The sequence below is a fragment of the Aulonocara stuartgranti genome (assembly GCF_965226115.1).
Source record: "Aulonocara stuartgranti genome assembly, chromosome: 13".
Lineage (NCBI taxonomy): Eukaryota > Metazoa > Chordata > Actinopteri > Cichliformes > Cichlidae > Aulonocara > Aulonocara stuartgranti.
In genome coordinates, this window is record NC_138949.1 from 12280555 (window position 1) to 12297384 (window position 16830).

At 41.5% G+C, this 16830-nt stretch overlaps 1 protein-coding gene across 4 annotated transcripts in view; it reads left to right on the plus strand.

Moving 5' to 3' along the window:
* Nucleotides 1–16830, plus strand: part of slx4ip (SLX4 interacting protein) — a gene marked incomplete at its 5' end in the record, with an annotated part of 33543 nt that overhangs the window by 5889 nt on the left and 10824 nt on the right. For all 4 annotated transcript variants that reach the window (XM_082557985.1, XM_082557983.1, XM_082557984.1 and 1 more), the window contains 3 exons: nucleotides 4209–4298; nucleotides 4601–4727; nucleotides 15500–15568. In XM_082557985.1, coding sequence (XP_082414111.1) covers nucleotides 4209–4298; nucleotides 4601–4727; nucleotides 15500–15568 — 286 coding nt within the window. The remainder of the gene's footprint in view (nucleotides 1–4208; nucleotides 4299–4600; nucleotides 4728–15499; nucleotides 15569–16830) is intronic.

The following is a 16830-nucleotide window of genomic DNA, read 5'->3' on the forward strand; positions in this document are numbered from 1 at the left end:
TCCTGGGTTGTGTCTCTTTTTATCATCAAATAAAGGAAACTCAGGTGTGCTAACATTCATCCAGAGTGAAGGGAGGCTTGCATACAAAACACTTTGGTGCACTGTTTGTAAATAACATTTGCATTTGGGAATAATCAAGTTTCAAATGTTAATGTTAAGTAGCCAGTGGTTTGAAAAACTGGAAAACAGTTTTTTTGTGTGTTTTTTGCTTTTTTTTTACAAGGGGAAACCCAGGTGACTCACAGCACAAAGAAAGAGAGCTGGGAATGAGAAAAATAAAGCCAAAGTTGTCACACCCACATATCTAAAGAGTTCCCCAGGGTGCTTTGCAGACTTGCAGAAAGAGTCAGAAAAAGAGAGAGAGAGACAAAGGGAGAGTTGGGATAGATGCAAGTTTTATTGAGTGAGACCGCATCTGCTGCCCCTTCTCTCCCAATGTAAACATCTGCGGCTGGTTAGTGTTAGCCTCTGAGCTAAGTGCAGTCTGAGAAGGTCTGGTTCTTACACTGCGATAGCAATGGCAAAGGGCAGCGAGGTGGGGAGGCGGGTGAAGCTGGGCTCCGTGCCCAAGTTTGAGCAGCGCAGGCAGGAGGTTTGGAGAGCTGGGTCTGGGAGAGAGATAAGGGAAGGTAAAGAGTGTTTTGGGAACTGAGTGTGACATAGACCAGAGCTCTGCAAACGAGAGAAAGTAAAAGAGTCATCGGGATGTGTTTATTTACAGGCAGAAAATAGAGAGGACCTTTCTTGTGTTGTGCTGTGGGCTGTGGGCAGGTTTAGTGTCTGCTTTTTTGGATTTTATTTCTCTTGGTTAACCTTTTTTTTCCCCCACGCAAGTTATCGGTTCAGAAGCAGGGAGACTTGGGATAGAGAAGCTGAGCCTTAGCCTGCAGGAAGACTCGGTCCTATCTATTCAATATGTGACAGCAGACCACAAAAGATGGCACAATAAAGGATTTGGGATTAAGTAGCGCTTCTTGCCGCCTCTCGTTCAGCCTTCAGCCTCTGTTCATAACTCTAAAGCCCGAGCAAAGCAGAGAACAAAGCGGTGCTGGCCCACTTTAGTATGTATGAAAAGAGTAACTTCCTCTTGAACTTGGCCCTTTATCAAACTGTTCCTTTCCAACAACAGTGGCAGAAGCTCTGAGTATTTCCTTAAATGTGTCACAACGTAAAATAGCTCTTCAGTTTCTCAGTGAATATGTCACATTTAATGAAACCCTTAGGGTCCTGAGTATGACATGGTAGAAACTGTCACAGAAAGAATAAAATATGGAGTTTTTACTGATGGGGTGATGCAAAAATTTCTGTTGCCTTTTTACTGTGTTTTCTAAAAAACAAAAGAGAGAGAGAGAGAAAACTTGTGGTTTCATCGCTGCATCTAAAAAGTATACTACTCCTTGCGAAGATCTCACTTTAAAAAGACCAATAAATAAACATACACGAAGGTTATGGTTCGTGGCATAGTTCAGCCAAGAGATGCACTGGTCACTCTTTGTGCTGGGAGTTGACAAATTTAGGCCACATGATGTGATTGTACTCAGCGCCTTTGTGCAAAATTAAATTAAATGCCAAATTCTGCTGCTATTTTGTCTTGTCTGCGATATTCAACATAAATGTCCCTTGTAAAAAGCTCTAGTAGCTGTAGTGCCCAAGCAGCACAGCGTTGGCCAAGATATCAATACTTTTGCAGGTAATTTGTCTCTCTACCAAACTGGCACTTTTGCTGGGCAAATTAATTGGTTTCTCATTAGGGTGATTGCATTAGTTTGCATTCCTGACAAAATCCCCCGTTTCCGAGAATCTGGCAGAATCACATGCTGTTTTTGTATAAGGGCAGACCAGTGTTTATCATTAACTTCCAATTCCCAGTCGAGCCTTGTCTGCTGTTCTAATGTGATAAAAAGAAGTTAGTCTAAAGCTTGATACTTGTCTGGCTTGCAGCCCAAAGGACACTCACTCAGAAGCACAGAAACCACGTCAGGGGATTTACAATGCTGTGCTTTTCTATAACGATCTCCCTCTGAACCCTATACTGATTGCATATTTTTAGCAAATTAATGTGACATCACACTTTTTTGTGATTGCAAAAAAGTTTGCATGATATTTTGTCCTTTCTGATGTCAACACAGCTGAGCAGGCAGATAACCGCTGGTCAGGTTCAGTCTCTGCCAGCACACATGAGATTGTGTGATTTTGAGCCATCTAATTCAATGATTGTAAGATTTTGAGAAAACAGAAAAAGTGCACAAGTCCAGTAGCCACAAAAATGTTGATAAGTGTCAACTGAACATTTGTCTTGCACATTGTCAGTAAAAACTAAAGATCATAAGGATCAAAGGGTGGTTAGACTGGATAATCTGGTAACTTGTACGCAGTGAAAAGAGTTAAGTCTTAGAAGTCGGGAACCAGTATACCAAAAAATCCAGTCTGCATGTGTCATCTCCACTAGCTGGTCTCTGTGTTTTGATTGACAGGGTCTGACCCTCTGTTGCTAGGTTTTCCCACACATGGGTATTTGTAGGAGGCCACCAGTCATTGGTGCGCAACTGTGAGACAAAGGTCAAAAGATGAAGAGAATGCTGATCTTTAGGGACGAGCTGATACTGACAGGCAACATGCACACAATTTAAACATGAGGAGCGGGCATTAAATGGGGCTCCGTTCTGGTCCATGGGGTTCATTTCTTTGTGCATGCATGCTATTGTATAAGAACCTTTCAGTATTTTTTGCACACTGTTTTTATTTTTTAAACAGTTTTCCATTTGTAAATGTATTTTAACATTTAGACTTGCATTTTAACATGAATTGGCATGCATTAATGCTGTAGGGCTGCACATACTCAATACTACAAGACATGTCTGAGATTAAAACCAACTAGAAAGATTCACTTATCAGTCATGTGGGGGCACCCTCTGCACTCATTTAGCTGTGGAAATAAGAAAGCAGATTCACTTCAGTTATTATAATACAGAAAGAACGAGAGAGGATAATGCTCTCAAGGGGAAAATAATGCAGAGTATTTGGCAGGCTGATTTGCTCACATGTAGCCTTTAATAACATTTGATGAAAGGTTCACAGCCAAGCTTTACTTTTACCAGTTGAGAAACAATGCAGTACTTTAATGAGCAAGCTAAGCTAATCTTAACTAACAAAAGAAAGCGACAACTGGAAAAAGTTTGGAGGTGGGAAGTGTACATTTGTGTCCAGAGTTAGAACATTAGTAGACGGTTATACTCCTGTGGGATGAGGTCTCTCACGTCATGCTGAGAGCATGCTGGATTGTAGAGTTTAGTCATCTTGTCTATAATACTATGCTTTAACACTAGCCCAGAGGATGTGCCTGCTTAAAAACAAAGCTTTCAGTGTGCACCAGTTTCCCCTGTTACTGAATGATCCAGTGATCCTTCTCCTCTTGTTACACACTCTTCAAGTTCCACAATGTGATCCTCAGGTCAGTGTCTGGTTTTGGCTTTTCGTGACCTTAGTGTTTTTGCACCGTCATTCTCATGAATGCTTTTTGCCGCATTATCACTCTGGGTTTTAGTACTCGCTGCTCCACTGTGTCATGTTGTGGGTGGTCTCAGTCCATCCATTACTTCCTTGACCATGGAGAGGCTAAGTTCACACGAGACTCACATCCATTTGCTCTCTGCAGAGGGCAGCTTTTGCACTCATGTGTAAACCATAATCAGGCTAGCTTGAGAAAGATGTAACAGCAACTTAAACAGCAGCGGCACTTTTGGCCTCCTTGTTCCTTATTGCTTATTGTCACAAGGACATAGTGATTCAGGAATCCACCCTGCTGCTCTTTTCCTTTCTTTCTGCAACACACACACAAAAACAAGGTTTTATTACCTCTCTGATACAAACTGGGATAATAATCCTCATTTTTATGGTACATCTTTAGATTTTCCTGTAGCTTACTGTGTCCTCAGGCACTGTATTGCAGATATAATTTACGCTGAGTGAGGGGAAATATGAGGAGACAAACGGGGCCATACTTTTTGTAAAGAGATTGGTAGGGAGATGGCTAGACAGAGAAAAAGGAGGGAGCGGACTGCTGTGAGAGGCCTGGGGTGATGTTTGAGGACACAGGGGGTCATTGTGGTTTGTCTCGCTGTCAATCACCCGCACTTTGATTCCCTTTGTTGCCTGTGAGCTCAATGCCCCTCAGCAACCTGTGGCTATCCTTCCTCTTTGTGTTACAGTGTGGGAACTATGCTGTGCTGGTGGATCTCCACGTTCTATCCCTGGGCGGCCAAGAGGACACTAGCTGGTTCACTACGAGCCACATCGAGGTACAGACACGGGGAGATGGGCGTGGCTGTTATTAAGTGTGAAAGGGAATACATGGCGTCTTTCCTGCTGGAGACCTTTTCAAAAGGCAGAAGCAGCGTAGAATCTAAAATGACTCTGAGCCTCGTCTATTTTCATTGTTGGAGAACTGTTCCCATCTCCCTCTCAGCCACATGTGGAATTTCAGTAATCATCTTTGCCTCATCTGAACTTTAAACTTTACTTGTTACGCCAAATCAAATTTTGTGTTCTCTTACCAATTCAACATATGTTTACTTTACATACATTAAATATGTGTTTTTAGGAGGTTACAACCCTGGTTCAAGATTCTGTGGACCAGAGGGTTAAGCAGTATACCGAGTTCCTCCGCAATAGAAGACAGCCCAAACAGAAGAAGGAGCTGGCATCAGCTTCAGCCTTTTCTGTGGAAGGTAAAACCCCATTATCCCGACCCTCGTTATACTGGATTGTTTTCTCTAGCGGCAAATATTCCAGTGTTTATCAGTTTATATAATTTAGTGCTTTAAAATCCATTATTTAGCACAACACTGTGTTTTTCAGTTGTTTTCCTCCAGCACTGGTTTTAATTGTCATGTGCCAGTTGTATTTATTCTGTTTTGAAATCATTGTTGCTCATTCTAATGGCGTCATCTACGTCTTCCCTTTCCTTCTCCTAGGCGTGTCTGTCGTTAATTCTTGGATAAGTAAAATGGTTTACTTTGGCTGTGAACGCAGTACCATACTTACACACACAAAGCAGACTGTTGAAGTCTGTACGCACAATGCAAATTGGGTTACAAAACAAAGTTACAGGAAAGCATTTCACGGCTACCTTGTTGAGTGGGTGAAAAGACAACAGAACTAGTTGGGACATGGTGGCTCCCTACGCCCAGGGTGTGACCTGTAAAGGCAAGAGCTGATAGGAGTTTTTATATTGTGTTGTGGTGTTTGACTTGGCAGGTCTCAGGTGCATTTGTATGCGCAAGACGCATGTTCATTAAAACTTCTAACGTTTATTATCATTCTGTTTAATGCGCCACTGGGTAGTCTGAGTTTATCTGCGCCTGTAGTTAAACGATAACATCAAAAACCAGCTGCTGTGACACAAAAAAGTATGTACAGTAAATATCAATAAATTATGCACAAATTTACATAAGTCGATTCGGTTTGTCCCTGTTTATGCAGAAAAGATACATTCCCCCAGCCATCCACATGCATGCCTTTGAAGCACTATAAACCTATAAAGCATCAGAGGAACCTCCAGCTGTGTGGTGTAAGACAGACAGGTTTTGTCACAGGTAGCAGTTAAGGGCAGTTAAACTGGGCTCTCTCAGCGGGGCAAGCCTGACTGTTAGAGTGGGATTACAGGGCAGTCGGCCCCATAAAGTTTCTCCTGCGGCTGTAGCTCTGCCTCTCACGCTACCTCCCACACACACACCCACACGCACACTTAGTCCTACCACCTTTTCGTAGTTTTCACACGTTGTGTATATGTACTCATTTTTCAACTTTCTGTCCATATAGTCCCGATATAGTACGACAGTGCGTGCACACAGGTGCTCATATGCATCAGAGAGAGTGTGAATCAGAAGTTGTACAGTGTGTTTGAGACACATATCCTCCCCCTGGGTTAGGTGTGAACAGGCTGACAGTGTAAGGTTACTGAAAAGCCTGACTCATATTTCCCATGACAGACTGACGAGAGACAGACATGTCTAATGATGGTGATCGTAGACTAAGGCTCCACGTGCGCGCGCACACACACACACACACACACACACCCCAAATGGTTGTGCACAGTTTAGAGTGTGAACAAGGGGACTATCAGTATTTCAGCAGTGAAATATGCATGTAAAAATGATTAAGCTCCTTGCAGCTTCACCACAAAGAATGTAACCAGTGGAACATGACTCCATAGCATATCAGAGAATTTTCCCCTCTTACAACATGAAAAGGTATAGTGCCTCAAACAGGCCTACACAGTTCATGTTCTCTAGTCCTATTAAAGGTCTTAAGTGAGTGTAATGACATTCTTGGGGTTTTCATTGTCCCAAGTGAGGGAGGTGGCTGAGCAGTAAAGACTGAGGCTGTGACTGTGAGAAGTGAGCATGCAAGCAGGAGCCATAAAAAAGGGGAGGACAGACTATAGGCTTAGGGAGGGAAACCCAGCAAACCACAGGAGGGTATTAAGTATTGATGGTATCCATTCAGCAGTGGAGGTAGATATTAATCTTTCAGACTGTTGGAGAGATTGTTCTTTGTTTTAGCAGAGGACCTGTTTGCATCTGTTTGTTTTATGTTTGATGGCAGGATGGTCCTGGATATCAAGGGGTGAGCCACATGCGATGAAACATGTGCACGTGCATGTAGTTGCATATAGAGAAAGGTGTCAGGCAGGATAGTACTGATGTCTACGCCAAGAATAGGCAGATGGACCGTTGCGCTATGTGTGGGATGGTGCGGGAGGGGGCTTGTGGGTCTTGTGTGAGGCGGCGTTTGAGCTGGTGCCAGTGTAAAATCACAGGGACTTCCGCCAACAGACAGCAGTAAGAACGGCGTAACAGTCTCAGCTGTTGGCACTTCAAATGAGCCATCAACAGCTTTTAGCATTCCAAGACTCCTCAGCACAAGTGTCTGTATCGGACTTCTTTCTGTGAGTTATGGTATTTATGTATGTACGCTGTGCTGAATGCATATGTGTGTGTATAGCACCCAGTGAACAAGTCAGAGAGCGGCTTATCTCATGTCTTCTGTCAACATAAATCTAAGCCATTTCTACAAATCTCAGCTGCAGAAGCCAATTCCAACTGTCGGCCCCCCACCCCTCTCGTTTTTTTTATACAGGCTACTTGAGACTTCGTGATTAGCTCACAGTGATGTGATTTATTTATGTTTTTAGAGAGATGAACAGAGGGAACTTTTCCCACCAAGCATTTTGGCTCTGGACTTGCAGAATGGACATGGTAGACTTTAAAAGTCCAGGGAAGGGGAGCATGAGTAAGGCCTCATGCATTCTCACTGGTAGACCGTGTTCAACACACCCACATTTCTCATAGTAATTACAAAATGAAAATCGGTGCATAATATGTTCTGTGTTTTGAATGACATTTTTGTCATGCAAGATGTTATTTGAGTAATGAAAATGAGTGCATAATATGTTCTCTGTGTTCTCAATGACATTTTTGTCATTCAAAATGTTATTCGAGTAAAGAAGCTACAACAAAGACTATCCACAATAACATTCATGAAAATTCATGACAGATGCTAATACCTTGATCATCATGCTGTCTAAAAACATACAGACTTGGAAAAACATACAGACTGTCTAAAAGATTGCCATACACCACCTACTGTATTTCCTTTTCCTTTACCGGATTAAATATGATCCTGCACTTTCTTGCCTCATATTGTTTCCACTCAAGAGAATATTGATTTTGTAGACCATAATAGCAATATGTATGTGTCTATGGGTATAGTGTAAACTGAGAAGTCCCATTTTACATGGGTTTAGTTAACGTGCCATTTCAACTTCCCAAAGTACATTGCCAGATGTCTTTTGTCTACCATTGGTATTGAAATAGGCACACTGATCTGCCTATGTGAGGCAGAGCTCAGGTGTGGTTTAACCTGGCATTTGGAGTCCTGCTACCAGTCGGAGGACTTAGAGGCACTGTGGCAAAATGGTACCTAGAGTCAGTTTGAACCCATGAGCTGGTTCCTTCTTCCTCTCCCTGCACAGGTGCCAGGGCTTAGAGGGAGGGAACACCTGCCAGCCTGTTTCCCCATGGCCACGGTAGGCTGGAGAGGCATTTTCCCAGGCTCCCCAGATGAATGGTCACTAATAGCCGTGGGAGAGGGCTTTGCGAGTGCTGCACAGTGTACCACTGACTCCTTTTGGCAGGCCTATGAAGGGGGCTTAAGGCAGCCTGGACACGGCCAATGCAGGAAAAGCACAAGTGTTGCTGGATAGCTTTACTGCTGGAGAATGTGTTTACGAATGACCATCTCCCTTCCAATAAAGACTGCGGAGGATGTTCAGGGACAAGAAGGGAGATGGCTCACTTTTACTCAGCTCTGATTTAACTGTTGTTTGACTTAACCATGCATTTCAAGATCTACAGCCCAACAGTGAGTTTCTAATTAGGATAGGATTGTAGTAGCATATGACATTTTCTGTGCAGATATACAAAGCAGTGCACGTGTTGCTTGGGATCATTTTGAAGAGTGTTCGGCCTGGATGCAAACCTTTCTGCTTAGTACTGTGATGCTTCTTTTGAGGCAGACTTTTTATCAAATGTCATTAAGTGGTGACGGTCTGATTTAACACACTTTGTTGGTTTGTAATGTAACGTCAGCTATTATTATTTATATTAGCAACTATTATGTGGGAACTCGTCTGTAAATAGGGAAGCATGCCTGTGTGGTTTAGTTACCTGCCCTGCTCTATGTTACTGGGCGTGAGGCAGGCTGGGATTAAGGCAAGAGGGAAACGGAGACCTGTGACAGGAACAAAGGAATTCCAAGGCCTAGGCTGGAAATGGATCCTGATCAGAGTAGCCACTCCATCCAGCCCACCTCTCTCTCTGCTTGCTCTCCCTCCCTTGGCCCCTGCCAGGCAAGCCCCTTCCCCATGGTGCTTTGTGGTGTTGCTGTGGCTCTTTAAATCCTTTCTCTAAGCCTCTAGCCTTACTCAGCAGCAACACATAGGACAGTCCGACTCCATTGTTAACCCCACTACCTATTATTTCTCACAAACACGCACACTTCTCTTATTTGTCTTTCTTTTTTCCCCCTTACATTTTATGCATTTATATTTATTACCGCCTCTTCTCTGCCTTCCATGTCTGCACTTCTCTGCTCTCCTAATGCTGTCTTTTTATGTTTTCCCACTTTCCCTGCTTCACTTTCTCCACAGGGTCAGCTGTAGTCTCTTAGGACACAACCGCAATCCCCACCATAGTCACACCACACTCTTTTCCCATATAATTAGGGCCTGAGTCTTAGCCTGAGCATGGATCACATTCATGTGACTGTTCCCTTTTACCACAATCTGGTGTGGGAGACGGAACACACACACACACACACTCTGTTGAACTCATGCTAAGTGTTCAGCCTGACCAGAATGCCTTGTTGCAGGCATTACTAAAACATGTCAGAGAACAGCAGTTTCGTGCCCTTTCACTTTGGAAGAAATGGGCTTATGTCACGTGCTTTTGAGTTTTGTTTTTTTTGTTGTTGTTTTTTCCATGGACAGGTGTTGTTATAGTAGTTTGCCTAATGCACTGTGTTTTGTCAACACTGGTGCGGTCATAATTGAAAACAATATTGCATTACACTTTCAAATTGTACATAAAGTAACAGTTTCTAGTTAATCCACAATCACTTAAATTGCAGCAGTATAACTTTAACATTTACATAAAACAGCATATCATGACAAATTTCTAGATTATGACTAGATCTTTGAACTTTAGCGTAACACGCTTGCATTTTTACGCAACAAATTCCAAGTAATGTGTATATCTACTACCCACAAGTCATAGGCCGCTCTTAAACGTTTCCCCTTGTTGCACAAGTGGAGTTGCAGCAATGCATTACCTTGTAATACACTACCTCCAACACAGGTTATCAGAAAAGCCTGCCGACAATGGCTTTAACAAAAGCAAATACAGTGGATAGTGCACGCTGACCATTTCCAGTTCATGTAGTGTTACATCATTTAACTATTTACAACAGATTATAATAAGATTCAGACCTAGTCAGAGGAAAACAGTTTTGTTTTTTCACTCACTCACTTTGTACCTTCCTGTTATCAATAAACAGTGGTAGACATTCCAGGTAGGAGAGGCTTCTTTCAATGAGACTTCAGCCCTGGTTTTAAAGAGTGAACACTTTGCATAACTCAAAGCCCCAAAATGCACTTATTTTATTTAAATGCAGATTAAGCAGATTGCTTCCTCACTCTGAATGCTCCGTTTGACTGCACTTTGGGAAATTTGTAACCTCGCGAGCTGCTTAAGATATAATGATGATTGAACACGACATTTTGTATTGTGACTTCATGTCTCTCATCAGATTATGTTCCTGAAAAATATATTTTTCCCTTTGGTAATTGTTCTGCACTTCAGAATGCTCCCCACCACTTTTATTCACATGCTGCATTATGGGTTGGCCTGAGCTACCATGCTGCGGCGTATTTTGTAACTGCGATGAAGGGGTCACCCAAATGTTAAATTGAACACTCATGTGCAAATATTGTTTCAGGTGGAAGTTGTGCGGGATGATAAGGCACAGTTCTCTGCTACGGCCGTAGTTACAGTTACACACACACAGAGTGATGTCCAGGAAAGCCCCCACTTACATATGGGTAACTTCCTCATGCGCTCTCATCCCTCACAACTCCACCCCACTCTCGCGCACTAAGCCTCGACTCTCCACCCACACTTGAGGACAGAGGGAGGGGGTCTACATCAAAGAAGAGATGTCAGGAGATCAGGATTCTCAGGCACTGGTGTCTGAGTGTCCTGCTGGTTCAACTCCTGTTCGTAAAGAGGTTTCGTGGGAATTACAGTTCTCCCAACATGCAGTCATTAGTTTTACATGCACACTAAGAATATGTTAATGAGAGAAATTAGATTAGAGGAGGAAATCGGTGCCTTTGCAACCACTGCAGTAATCAGATTTTTGTTTTTGAGGCAGTGCAGGCATAATTTAAACATATAATACTGTGGCCTGTAGAATTCTGTTCATTTTGAGTTGAAACAGTTAAACTGACTGACTAAGCAGCTCTTTCCCCCCCCAAGAGCCTGAATTTGACATAAAATCTTTGTTAAACTGTGGAAATTGGTTTCAAGGATGCATCCAAGTTTTGGATAATCAAGTAACTTAAGAGTCTGTAAACACAGAGAGAAAAAACTGAAGTTTTCCTCGTCACCACAGGACAGGCTGCTAGAAATGCCGATGGTAAGACCAAGTATGCTGTGTTTTCTATGGGTGTTTTAATGATCTCCTCAGGATATGACTGAAGTTAATGAAGTCTTTTCCATGGGTGCTTACCTTTGACCCTGGTCTGAATGCCTCTCACTCCTGTCTGGTCCATTTTACTGTCCTACTCACTCTGGGCGCCTTCTGGTTTGTTGACTTTTCTTTCCTCTCATTGTTTTCCCAGGAAGTGGTGAAAACTGCACTGTGTGTGTATGTGTGTTTCGAAAGCATAGCACTCTAGCATTGGTCTTTCTTCTGCAGTTGTTCTGCGGTATGTTACAAGATGGCAGAAGTCTCTCCAAACAAGAGGTTAAAATATTATCTACCACATTTCTAAAAACATGGCATACTAGCTTTTTTATTGTTTGATTTGACCTGTCATAATATTGTTGTGCATTGGATTTCAAAACAATTAAGCAAGGCCATCTTCTTTTTAAGGAAGTACAAATGAAACCTTTTAAAGTCTCTGCTCTGCAGATTTGAGTATTGCACCACTGTGGGCCACAGTTGCCGCAAAAAGGGGCCACTTATTCCCAGAGGAGGGACCAGCAAACTGTTTGTGAGAGAGAAACATGAATGTAAGCTTAGCACGAGAGAACCTGGGCAGAGGGCCAAGAGCAACTCTGCGCTGCGCAGGACGTTTCAACATTGGAGCAACAGCTGATGTCTCGGGCCGCGGCATTGCACTGGTTCCCAACTCCATGTCCAGACATCCCTGTCAAGTTTGTCCTGGGAATTGGCAAGCTCAACTCACCAAGGGAAAGCAGTGAGAACAGTTGTACAGCTAGACAAGCGGCTAAGAGGGCTAAATCAGAGCCTCCAAAAACAAAGAGTCATGAAAGTGCAAAGAAAGATGCTTGCTTCCTGGTCATGGACTAAGAGCAGTCAGAGAAAACAAAACGGAGATACAGATCAGCATTCCACAGTGGGTGATAAATGATTTGCTCCTTTGCTATTTAGGGAAAAACACAATATTAGATTTTGTTCCTGATAAAGAAATTCTGCTGTTAAATACAGACATGCTCAACATACCCAATCTGTGTGTTAATGCAATTTCCCATTGGGATTAATGGCAATCTATTTAAAGACTGTTGACTTATCCGTTATTATTACATTACATACCTTATGTGCACCAGACTCTAAAGGAACAGTCTTATAAGGCTGGAAACTCTAAAGACAATTTAGTGAGAGTACTATCAGTACCATATGTACTCCTACATTAAAGCTAACACCAGCACGGAGGTCCTCCTTCAAAGAGATGTGCACCAAGTATAGTGTAGTCAGTAGGAAGGACAGTGACTTTTTTTAAAAATTTATTTCGGCTCTGTACTCATGCGCATTGTATCTAAACCAAAAAGACGGCTAGAGCTTAAAGTACAGCAAGCCACGTTAAAGGAATAGTAAATAATTTTCTTAGGTTATTTGATAGGAAAAAAAAATTCTTTCAAACTATTTATGCCCATTTAACATTTATACATGCATATTTTCATCATCTCTTTCTCATTATGTCTCCTCACCTCAAGCCTCATCTCCTGAAGTCAGGGCTCCAACACACAAAAAAGTGTGTTAGCATGGTAACAGTACCATGCTAATTTGTGTGGCTAATACATTTTAGGCATCATTAACTGTAAAGGCTTTGCTACCAAATTATCTGCTTGTCGTTATGGATAAGTGGATGTAATCCCGTATAGCTCGATGTTGGCAATTGAACATTATAATCACTGTTTTCTTGCAGACCTACTGTGATGGGGGCACATAGCCAGTAAAACAAATCATTATTATACATGCTGAGTGTGCCGCATTTCCAGAACTGCAAGCTCTCGGCTGATAAAACAATTAGTACAATTCTTTTTTTTATAAATAAACATGGTCTTATGGGTCTTTTAGGAAGGAGCTTTTTGCTGCAAAGAAGCAGAGTTTAATGCCAGCCTGCGCAACCTAGATAGAGCTGTACAGATTCTATTCACTGACAAAAAGACAACTGGGTTGGTCCCAAGACATTAGTCATCCACTGATGGCTTGTGTAAAAAATCATTTGGCCTGAGGAGCAAGAGTTTTGTACAGAAATAAAGGCTATGGTAAGCTGAGCTTCTTTCATCACCCCAAAGAAACATTTTAGTTTCACACAATTAATATTATGTAACTTTTGAAAACAAATAATGTGATGTAATGTGTAAGAAAATATTTAACCAATATGCAGTTTGAGTGAAGAAATAGCTCTTTACAGATCTCACAAATGTCACTACTAAAAGTCACCCTGCAGTTGTGCCCGTTAGATATTTGGGTTTTGTTCTCTTGCAGAGAGATTCTGTTGAATGTTCACAAATCATAGTTACGATGCTAAACATTTTCCAAAACAAAATTTGGTAAGGCTCAATTTATACTAATACATTTGATGGTAAAAAGCATTCCTGAAGGTGAAATTGAAAAGATTGTAGCCTATGGGTAACAATTTCCCCTGATTGTCATTAAAATACTGATTGTAATTGCTTAGTATCACAGTAACTCATAGTAACACACGTCCAGTTTCAAAGGCTCTGTGATGAAGTTCACGATTGATGGATTTTAGTCTATATTTATAATGTCAGACTGATTTGATTTGTGTTTCATAATCTATGTTGGTATTGTCTTTTCTAATGATGAATATTATTCTTGATGTGCTGACTCTAGTTGCTAATTATACCGCAGGCACCAACAGAAAGAAACCAGACATGATGCTATCAATCACTGGGTAGTAAACTTAAGAATATACAATAATATCTTGAAGTGTTGACACTGTTTTTGTAGTTTTGCCTCTGTTCACCACCAGATTGGATTCTAATTTAAACAATTAAGATGTGATTGAAGTGGAGACTTTCAGATTTAATTCAGGGGGTTTAACAAAGGTATTGCATTAACTGTCTTTTAGTCTGGACCTGTTGTTCTTGAGTGTAATGGGTGGTTTGCACCTTGTTGTAAATGCTCTGTAGTTTCACTCATAAAGCCATTGCTTGATCGTGGACTTTAACAGTGATACACCTTCTTTTTTAAATTTTGTAAAGGGTTTGTCATGAAATAATGCACCAACAGGCTTCACAGACATGGGCATGAAACTAGTTGTAGTTTATTATTTGAAGTAGACTTGTCCAAGTTGTTCCAAGTTTTCTTGATGGGTGACCGTTAGTGTCACTACTGGCAGATTTAAAAAGACTTCCAAAACAGCAGCTTTTCAGAAATCTAGACAGCCTCATTTTTAGCCTGATGACAGTGCACATTTGAGATTATCCAGGGACTTCTGAAAGAGCCTTAAGTGCAAGAGGTCATGATTTTCTCAAACTTAGGAAGACATGTAATCCTTTAATTGAAGCGGGAAAAAAAAAAAAACAACCCAAACCCAGACAGTTTGCAGAAAATGTTTTTTTTATATGTCCACACATGAGAGAGAATGTCAAATAAGAAATAATAGGAAGGTGGTGTTAAAGTTTCACATTCACTTTCTTATGAGGACAAAAAGGGTACGAAGAAGATATCAAAGGATGAACTGGCTTGGTCAGCGTCCCAGCACTGTGTGTCTGTTTGCAAAGAACAACTGCATAGCGTGTTAGCCAGGCCCTTGCTTTTAGTCAACAAATTCCTGCCAGATTAGGCAACAAGCTGCTGTTTCTGCACAGCACATCTTACATACCATGAAATCATTCCATGACAAATAGAGCAGAGACCCCAGAAATGGTTTCTGTGCTTGTGCCAAACTGGAAGGTCTTTTAAATTAAAGGAGAATGAATTGTTTCACACTCGATAAATAATTTGGCTTGTTTTAGCATGCTGTGCCTTAGACCAAGCATAAACTTAAAGTTAGTAGAAAATTCCAAGCATATGGAGCCATGTGCAGCACTGTTATCTGCATTAATGGAGTGTGCTATATTGCTGCAAAATACCCTAATGCTGTGGGTTTTTTTTGTGTGTTTTTTTTAAAACTTTACTGTGATTCTTCTACTGCATGTGACAGCAGTAAGGCCAGTTGTGGAACTCATCATACGAGGGGCTTTATACTCACGTAGTGTGTCCATTATTTAACCACTTAGTCTCACTATAACATTTGCAGCTGTTTCGTGTAATGATGGGAAATAGAATTTAGTTTGTAATCGGTGTATCAAAGCATGCACCGTCTCACCAAAATGTGCCCACTGTTAAATAGGTAATACAACCTTTTATGTTAACTGTCTCTCTGTTTTGGTTTATACAGGTGAAAAATTCAACCTGGTGGCCAATTTTCTGAAGCGACACTCCAGTCTCAGATGTATTGTCAAGCAGGGTAAGTGACCTACATGTTTTCAATAAATCCATCCCCAGTTAGAACTCAGAAATAGACCTCTCAAGGGTTTATACTCAGCCAAATTTCCCACAGAATGAGTGAGGCATCTGTGGTCTGCATGTTGATGTTTCTCCCCCTCACTTGTTTTTATGTCCTGTCCCTACCTGATCGGGGTGTTGTTGAGAACAAGCGGCCATTAAGTGGTTCCCTTGAGAGGCTACTGAGAGAGGCAGAGAGAGAAGGATTCCTTAGCTGTCTGTGGAGGGCAGTGAGAATCTATCTCCATGGCTCATCTAATGCCTGTGACCCTTGGCCACCTTTTCATGGGACCAACATGGTTCTCTTCCTGTCAGTAAAGTTAATATCTGCTCCTTGGGGGAGGACCAGGCCTTGGCTGTTGAGGCAACGGTGACCTGTTGCTGGCTGAGATGACGGCTTCTCTCAGCAGGTCCATTACACATCAAATTAGACTCGGTCTCCTGAGGTCAAAGGTTGTGTAATTTGGTCCACTGAGTTGGCAGTACATATGTGGTTAGATCATTAAAAAAAATCAATTAGCTATAAAATGGATGGTGAAAAGTTTTTATCGTGGTTGACGAGACGGCTACAAAAAAACGTTCTTAAAAGGAGTTCAAGGCTGAACCACAATAGGTCTTCTTAAAGCTATGTTACGGTAATTAGTTGGTCAGAATGCAGTGAAATATTCTGATTTAGCTGACTTAAATTTCACTCCACAATGCCAACATTTTAAAGAATAAAGAAGGAAAAGCTGACATTTGGTGGAACAAAGACTGTAAAGTTTGTCCAGGGGTTGGCATTAAAGGAATAGTTACGAGGTCATTGAGACTAAATTCCTCTTATTTAATATGATTTGCAAATTCCCTGTCAATCTACTTGTTAGATTTCAAGAAGGCTTTTGGGTTTGCTTTAAATTCGAACTGGGATCGGGGTCCTTCGAAGAAAAGTTAGATTTCCAAACTCCAAGAAGTTCTCTGTCTAAAAGTGTCCTGAGAAATTTTCATTGAAGGTTCCAATTTCGCTTGAAACATTTCATGAGCTCTGAACTTTTTGTTGAGCAATCAAGCAGAACCCAAACCCAACTGAAAACAGCAGATATTATAAATTTAATTATTATTAGTGTCACATGTCATCCGGGCAGAGACCTTTGGAATATAGCTGGACCTGAGTTTCTTGACATTGTTTGGAAAAGCGGCTTAAATGATCTTTCCTTCTGAAGTCAGTGAGACAGTATTATTACTCCC